Source organism: Centroberyx affinis, unplaced genomic scaffold (genome assembly GCF_046629955.1).
Source record: "Centroberyx affinis isolate AG114_WGS23_722 - 3 ecotype Tasmania unplaced genomic scaffold, CSIRO-AGI_Caff_v1 ptg002728l_1, whole genome shotgun sequence".
Taxonomy (NCBI): domain Eukaryota; kingdom Metazoa; phylum Chordata; class Actinopteri; order Beryciformes; family Berycidae; genus Centroberyx; species Centroberyx affinis.
Window position 1 is genome coordinate 231,167 of NW_027280896.1, and position 8,834 is coordinate 240,000.

General features: G+C 42.3%; 1 protein-coding gene across 1 annotated transcript in view; it reads right to left on the reverse strand.

The window, feature by feature from the left end:
- Window positions 1–3,223: 3,223 nt before the first annotated feature.
- arhgef3 (Rho guanine nucleotide exchange factor (GEF) 3) overlaps window positions 3,224–8,834 on the reverse strand; it is a gene marked incomplete at its 5' end in the record, with an annotated part of 6,946 nt that continues 1,335 nt past the window's right edge. The window contains 4 exons of the mRNA XM_071535550.1: window positions 3,224–3,885; window positions 4,613–4,802; window positions 6,354–6,524; window positions 7,952–8,209. Coding sequence (XP_071391651.1) covers window positions 3,224–3,885; window positions 4,613–4,802; window positions 6,354–6,524; window positions 7,952–8,209 — 1,281 coding nt within the window. The remainder of the gene's footprint in view (window positions 3,886–4,612; window positions 4,803–6,353; window positions 6,525–7,951; window positions 8,210–8,834) is intronic.

Here is an 8,834-nt window from a genome sequence, read left to right on the forward strand (position 1 = left end):
ATCTGAAACGTCTTTGCCCTGTTTGTAGGACTTTCACACTCTCATTTATGAACGCTCTTCAGCAAGAAAGACCTTCATCAGAGCATTAAAGCCATTTATTGACTGGCAAAAATCAGAAAATGTTTTGGTCTTGTGTCAATCCACATATGTAATATGTAATACCTCAACTAAATATTGCCTGTTTTTTTTTCAATAAAATAAATAGAAACTGAGAGAAAGTGTGCATAAGGTTCTCCTCTGCACATCACCATCTATACTGAGATGTGCAACAACCTGCTGTTTTAAGCTAATACATCATATGGAAACTGTCTAATGATGGCAGTCTTTGTCTCATGATCACCATCGTCTTCATCATCACGAACATAATATTATCACACTGATTGTCTCAACATCATAATCCATATTTTTTATATATTTTAATAGATTTCCATATTGTGTAATCCCATGTAACAAATAGACATGCTTGGCTGTGTTCCTACATTCATATACAGATAGATTTAATATACATTCTTTACATACATACAGCACATACACACACAATAGGCACCTCCTCCAAGAGTTAGCTAACTTTGTTCTGATTGTCGTGACTGAAAACATTTTATTTTGCAGCAGCTTTCTAGTAACACTTGCAATGTGACATGTTTCAGTTCTATATTGCGGCAAATTTGTGAGGATGGATTGTCAGAAACTGAAAATCTGATAAAAAAGCATGTGATCTATTTGTTAAGAGTGCCTTCAGTAGACTACGTTGGTAAAATTATGATACTTGATGGGACATAAAGTCTCTGGCATTTTCATAGTGAAAGAGAATTAGTCAAAGATGCAATCTGTCATTCATTTGACCATCCGCATGTTGAGTATATCCAGAAATGCTTGTGATTAACTTGACTTATAGAAAATAAGTTGTTTGTAACTTTCATAACCCATCATAACTGAATGTACAGCTTACTCCAGTGTTTGCAGACATTACAAATACAAAACAGCCTTTTCCAGCCTCTACATCCATGTCAGACTCCTCTCAGCCTTGGATCAAAACCTCAGCCAATACATTTCAGATTGAAAAAAATATCTTCAATCCAATAAATCACAATGTAAACAAAGCCAGTAGTGTGGTGACATTGTCTCAACAGGGGCGCCATACTGCAATTGCAGATGGTTTTTTTTGTTTGTTTTTTATTGAAAGGCCATGCGGTATCTGCAGGGAGTATTTGGTTTTGCAACTGTTAGGATTATTTATTGTTGCCATAAATAAAAGGTAAATTTATGAAGATACTTTTTTCCTTACAGACCCTATCTTCATATAAGCTACATTGGTTTGATACTATTCATACTACGAATTAATTTATGTCATAAAGATTTACATCAGAAAGGTGGTAAACTCTATTCCACAAATAAAAAGGAAGGCAAACTGTGTTTAGGCGGCTTAACCTTCCACTAGATCCCTGGTTACAGACCTGTTTCCAGTGGGTCCCCAATTCAGCCTGGTGACCCGTGTTGGCCAGTCCACAGAACTTCACATACATGATAATAGTGTCGATACATAAATGATGACATAAATAAAGATAAGAGTGAAAAAAAGAAAAGAAACAAAAAATACTCACTTGAACTTTTACCAGTTCAAGTTCAAGGATTCTCTCTTCATTTTGTCTCCTTGATGTTGAGTGACAGCCATTCAGCTGGTCCCAGTTCATCCACCCATTTTAGACAACAGGGTGTCGTAGTGGTTAGAGAGATCGCCCTGTACCCAGAAAGTCCCAGGTTCAACCCCCACTGACTGGCAGTGTCCGCTCAGCTGTAGTGTCCTTAAGCAAGGCACTGAATCCTGCTAATGCTGGGGCTGACCTCTGACCTCTCACCTCTCTGTGAAGGAGGGGAAAAAATGAGTTTCCCAAACAGACGCACACATCGTCGTTCCAGCGACGGTCCCACGGTCGCTCAACTTCCAAACAGTGATGATGTTGTTGGCTGGTCTGCCTTCTACAAGTTCTGATCCTCCATGTAGGTGGAACAGAGTTAACATCCTGGAAGAAATACTCTTCTCCAGCTTCTTCAGGAGCTAGTTTTTGATTTAGCCTATTCCATCCAGGCTGTCAGGTAAAGGACTCAAGGGTTTGAGACCTGGAGAGAGAAACTCTGAGAGGAGGCTCAGCTGGTGTGACTGACACCTACCAGCTGGATGACTTTTAGGATGAAGTTGCGCCTCTAGATGCAACTTTTTGTCAGTTTCAATTTTTTATAATGTTCTTTAAAAGTGCTAAAGGAAAGTCTTGTGTGTGTGTTCCTATGCCATTCTTACGTTCATAAGAGTTAGTCCAGCATTCTAGAACCCTGTGGTTACCATAGTAACATGGGAAAGCCAGCCTAGAACACAGTGGTAACCACAGTAACATGTGACAGCCGAAACACCCTGTAGCTATTTTGTGAGTCCTTACTGAGTCAATGGGCTTCCATTGTATCTGAAAATGTAATTGTAACAACTCAGGAACCCACAAAACTCACTAGACCTGATGACATCATAGTTGAGTGATCCCCGGTCTGCACAGATCTTTCCATCTGGAAGCCTGAGATTGTTAATCAAGAATTCCGGAACAGAGTGGTTACCATGGTTACATGATACTAGTGATCACAGCGGCTACAGTAAACACATGTGACCAGCGTTCTAGAACATAGTGGTTACCTAGTTATTTGGGACCAGACTTCAAGAACCTTGTGGTTACCACAATTACATGACACCAGCACTCTAGAACACAATATTTACCATAGTTACAGGGAGCCAACATCATAGAACACAGCGGTTACCATGGTTACATGATACCAGCGATCTAGAGTACAGTGGTTACCAGAGTTATCTGGTACCAGTGCTCTAGAATACAGCTATTACTATAGTTACATGAGACCAGAGTTCTAGAACAGTGGTTACCCTAGGTACAGTGTTCTAGAACACAGTGGTTACCATAGTTACAGCATTCTAGAACACAGTGGTTACCATAGTTACAGCATTCTAGAACACAGTGGTTACCATAGTTACAGCATTCTGGAGCACAGTGGTTACTCTGGACGACAAGTTCAGATGACCATGACGTTGTTCTTTGTCTCTTCCTGACTGCTTCCTACACCAAGAGGAAGGTGGAGGACAGCAGGGAAACTGATCCCTCGTCCCCTTGTGACTGGCTGCAGTTCAAGTCCGTCAGTGTCTAAATCTCTTTAGATTGGTCCTAGGGGGTCAGCACCTGAGGCTCAGCACCTCCCCCCGGAGCGAGGCGAGGTCACTGGTGTCCATGCTGACCTCTTCGTCCTCACCGCCTCTCTCCTCCTCCTCCTCCTCCTCCTCCTCCTCCTTCTCCTCCTCACAGGGAGCGGTGGAAGAGAGGAGGGGGGTGGGAATCTCATCAGCACCTCCTCCTCCTCCATCCGGCTTCAGCCTACAGTCTGTCCCTGCTCTCATCTGCACAGACAGTTCTACCTCTGTCTCACCACCCATCCCTGTCTCGCTAACGAGCCTGATCTCTCCACAAGTTCCCAGACCTGTCTCACCACCCAAAGCCTGACCCGTCTCCATCTCCCCACCCATACCTGTCTCTTTACCCACACCGAGACCTGTCTCCCCACTCAGCCCCGTCTCCATCTCCCCACCCATGCTTGTCTCATCATCAAGCCCTGTCTCTCCACCCAGCCCCGTCTCTCCACCCAGCCCTGTCTCACCACCCAGACCCGTCTCACCACCCAGACCTGTCTGTGGTGGCTGGTCTCCGGTCAGCGCTGCAGCCTCCTTGGCCTGCCTGATGCAGTTGATCCACTGCTGTTTGTTGAAGGCATCGCTGGCCTGGAAGCAGTGGCTCTGCACCTGACCTCCACTACGGTACGAGACCCGGAAGAAGTTCTTCGCTGTGAGGAGGAGGAGATAGAGGAGGAGATATCGAGACAGCAGGAGGAGACAGAGAGAGACAGCAGGAGGAGACAGAGAGACAGCAGGAGGAGACAGAGAGACAGCAGGAGGAGATATAGAGACAGCAGGAGGAGACAGAGAGACAGCAGGAGGAGACAGAGGAGGAGACAGAGAGACAGCAGGGGGAGACAGAGAGACAGCAGGAGGAGACAGAGGAGGAGACAGAGAGACAGCAGGGGGAGACAGAGGAGGAGACAGAGAAACAGAGGAGGAGACAGAGAGACAGCAGGAGGAGACAGAGGAGGAGACAGAGAGACAGAAGGAGATTGATTAAATTGATTTTATTTGATAAATTAAACTACAATGTACAAATGTACATACAGTACTAAAATTAATCAGGATATCGCAATAAAGTCATATGACTTATTTCCATTGCGGTCCTGAGGTCTAGGCTAGGAGGCAGGCAGATACGACTGGTTATTACATAGTTTTAATTTTAACCAGCGCCCTCCTGAGGCCAATCAGTGTAATTTTGAAAATGCCAGAACACAGTAGTGTTCACTGTTCCCTCAAGTTTTGTCAAAATGGAATCAGTTTGATGGACAAATGAACGAACCAATGAACGGACAGAAACAGATCCATAGCCCCTCCTTGTTTTCACCGTGTGGACAACGATGTAAATTAATTTTGTATTTGTAGCATCTCTGATATTTGTAAAGTACTGACTCCTCTCATTGTTGCTGAAGGCTCCTCTGATGGACCCGCCCACTCTCATCTCTCCATCTGATAGGTCCTCCAGGTCCAGCTGCCGGATGGGGATTGGCTGACGGCAGAGCTGGTAGCTGATTGGCTGGTCGTTGATCGAAATGGACCTGGTGATCACCAGGACGTCCTGGAACAGAAACACATGGAGCTTCTGCAGAGAGAGAGAGAGAGAGAGAGAGAGAGAGACAGAGAAAGAGAGAGACAGAGACAGACAAGGAGAGAGAGGGAGAGAGAGTCAGTCTGCCATTTTCCTCACCAGTCACTTAATAATAATAATGATAATAATAACAATAAAAAAAAAATGTACAAAGTGCTTTACAGAATCTTTAAAAGGAGGATAAAAGATAGAAGAAAACACACAAAAAGCAATTACACACCTGAAAACAATTTTAAGATAAAGAGTCTGCTAGGAATATACACAGCTCATAAACTAATAACAAATAAAACATTATGCAAAAAGCCTGTTCAGAAAAGTACGTTTTGAGGAGTGATTTGAAAGATGATACTGATTCTGCATTTGTCATAATGTTGAGAAAAAGTTTCTCCACTCGTCCCTCAGGTAGCCCAGAAACATTTTGTTAGCATCGGCAGCATTCTGAACTGAAAGCAGTGACGACTATTAGCAGGGAATTGACGAAAAATGTTAGTGATGCTACCAACCTGTTTTCACCACAGAAATACATCCATCTAATCCAACTATCTATATTTTTAGTATTTTTATTTGTATCCTTTATGGAATTTTTATTTTTATTATTATTTTATAATTATTATTTATTTATTTTTGCAATAAGTGATATCAGACATTATAATTAATCCTGACACTAATGTCTGCTATGTGGAGACTACATTGAGATGTAATGATATAAACCAATATCCACACAGCAGCAGCTGTGTTGCTGTTTTCTCCTCTTTTCTAAAGCTTGTTGTCAAATTCCGCTCCTAAATGAAGCTCCTCCCACTCCATTCAGCAACTTTTCATTTTTTTAAACTAGCTTGTCTCCTCCCTCTCTGTTTAAAAGCGCCACTCTCCCACTCCCATTCCTGAAAAAAATTATCGTAATGGCGGAATCGATGAAATGAGCGAGTAAAATTGTTAAACTAGTAAACTTGTTACACTAGTAAACTTGCTACCTGCCTCTTCACTTGTCATTATGGGACATGTGACCTTCAGCAGGAGAAAAATCTGGCAAAGCGAGACTGGTAATCGGTGACACTTCTCCATAGGAAACTTTTAGCTTAGCTAATAGCCCTTATGCACGGACCTTCGCTAGGTTTGTCCTTTGGAGCCTCCGTAGTCCAGCAGCTTTGCTGTGGTTTATTTACAAATGTGTTGCGGTTTCTGTCTCCCTCTAGTGGTCGGAAAATCGCTTAGTGCAGCTTTAAGTACTTTTATACTCAGTATCAATAAATTAAAAAAGTCCAGTAGATCAGGAGGTACAGTGCGAGTCTTAACATATCTTATTTTACCTTACCTTATCGTAACATACCTTATCTTGTATTACCTCATAAAAATGTTGTCATAACTTATCTTATCTGATCTTATCTTATTTTTAATTATCTCAGAGGAAAGCATAGAAAGAGCAGAAAAACAAAAAGTAGAAAGAGTAAAAAGTGTAGAAAAGGCGTGGAAGAGTAGAAAAAGTGTGGGAAGCACAGAAACTGAAGACGAGTAAAAACAAAGAAAGCGTAGAAATCCACTGACGGCTCCTCTGTTGTTCTTCAGCTCTCCGTGGCAGCTGAGCGTCCTGGAGCGGTCGATGAGTCCGTCCCTCCGTCCGTCCTCCGTGTACAACAGACGGTCCTTATAGTACTGACACTCTGACTCCCCCGTCCGTCTGTTGATGTCTGCCACCACACTCTGGACCATCAGCATCTGTGGAGGAGAGAGAGACAACCTAATCGAATCCGGTCTAATCTTATCTCGTTTAATCAATCTAATCTCATCTAAGACCTTGTCCACACTAATCCGGGTAAATTTGAAAACACATCTTTATTTCTCAGTTTGGGCCTTCCATCCGCAGCTCAATGTTGTCGTCTGTCCAGACAAAGAAGTGTGACTCGCTTTTGTCCATCTTTTGTCGGGATTTTGACATCTTGGTGGAGCTCTGCTACTGCAGCCATGACAACACTTCCGTAAACAGTGGTCATTTTTCCTTTCTTTTTTGCGTATCAGCGTGGACGGGAAACTTTTAGAAAACGGCCTTGAAATGCTAGTGTGGACAGGAACGCAAACGACACAAAAACAATATTTTTTTTTTTCAAATTTACCCAGAGTAGTGTGGACAAGGCCTAATTTTATCCAATCCAATTTAATGTTATCTAATCTAATTCGTCTAATCTAATCTAATTAAATCTGATCTAATTTTACCTAATCTACTGCAATCAAATCTAATGTAATCTAATCTAATTTTATCAAATCTGATCTAATCTAGTCTAGTCTAATCTAAAATAATCTAATATAATCTAATTTAATCTAATCTAATCTAGTCTAAAATAATCTAATATAATCTAATTTAATCTAATCTAGTCTAGTCTAGTCTAAAATAATCTAATATAATATAATATAATTTAATCTAATCTAATCTAATTTAATCAAGTCTAATCTAATCAATTTAATCTAATCTAATATAAACAAGTCTAGTCTAATCTAATATAGTCGAATCTAATCTAGTCTAGTCTAGTCTAGTCTAGTCGAATCTAATCTAGTCTAGTCTAGTCTAGTCTAGTCTAGTCTAATCTAATATAATCTAATTTAATCAAGTCTAATCTAATCAATTTAATCAAGTCTGATCTAATCAATTTAATCTAATCTAATATAAACTAGTCTAGTCTAATCTAATCTAATATAGTCTAATCTAGTCTAGTCTAGTCTAGTCTAGTCTAGTCTAATCTAATCTAATCTATTCTAGTCTAATCTAATCTAGTCTAGTCTAGTCTAATCTAATCTATTCTAGTCTAGTCTAGTCTAGTCTAGTCTAGTCTAGTCTAATCTAATCTTATCTAATCTATTCTAGTCTAGTCTAGTCTAGTCTAGTCTAGTCTAATCTAATCTAATCTATTCTAGTCTAGTCTAGTCTAGTCTAGTCTAGTCTAGTCTAGTCTAATCTAATCTAATCTAGTCTAGTCTAGTCTAGTCTAGTCTAGTCTAATCTAATCTAATCTAATCTAATGGAATGGAATGGAATCTAGACTAATGTAATGGAATCTCTTAACCACAGATCAGTGACATTGTGCAGAAAGTATCTAGCGTTCTGCAGGCTGACATGCAGCAGACACCGGGGGTGCGTTGGTTTTCCTCACCGCCTCGTCCAGGTGCTGTCGGTCCGGGTGGTCGTTGGGCGTGTGCTTCAGGATCTCCCTCAGCAGCAGCGGATATTTAACCAATCGGCTGCGAGGGATGTCCAGGAAGTTCCACAGGTCCAACTTCCTGCTGAAGGGCGACTGGAGGCAGCGCTGCAGGAAGTCCTGCACCCGCCGGTCCTGCTTCCTCTGGTCCAACAACACCTTCGCCTTCACCTGGTTACTGCAGTACGGAGTGTAGGAGTAGAGACAGGGCAGCTAGAGAGAGAGAGAGGGAGAGAGAGACAGCGGGAGAGACAGAGAGGGAGAGAGAAGGAGGGAGAGAGAGAGAGAAAGACAGAGACAGAGAGAGAGAGAGAGATTAATATAATACTTGCTTACTAAAATAGTGCCTTGTGTTACACCTATCTACTGGATCTCCTCCTGGTCTACTGGATCTCCTCCTGGTGTACTGGACCTCCACCCGGTCTACTGGACCTCCTCCTGGTCTACTGGATCTCCTCCTGATCTACTGGACCTCCTCCTGGTCTACTGGACCTCCTCCTGGTCTACTGGACCTCCTCCTGATCTACTGGACCTCCTCCTGGTCTACTGGACCTCCTCCTGATCTGCTGGACCTCCTCCTGATCTACTGGACCTCCTCCTGATCTACTGGACCTCCTCCTGGTCTGCTGGACTTCCTCCTGATCTGGTTGATCTCACAAGAACGACCAGAACAGCTGGACCACTGGTACCAGACTGGAGGGGAGAGGACATACTCTGAGTGTGTGTGTGTGTGTGTGTGTGTGTGTGTGAGAGAGAGAGAGAGAGAGAGAGAGAGAGAGAGAGAGAGAGAGAGAGAGAGAGAGAGAGAGAGAGAGAGAGAGAGAGAGAGAGAGAGAGA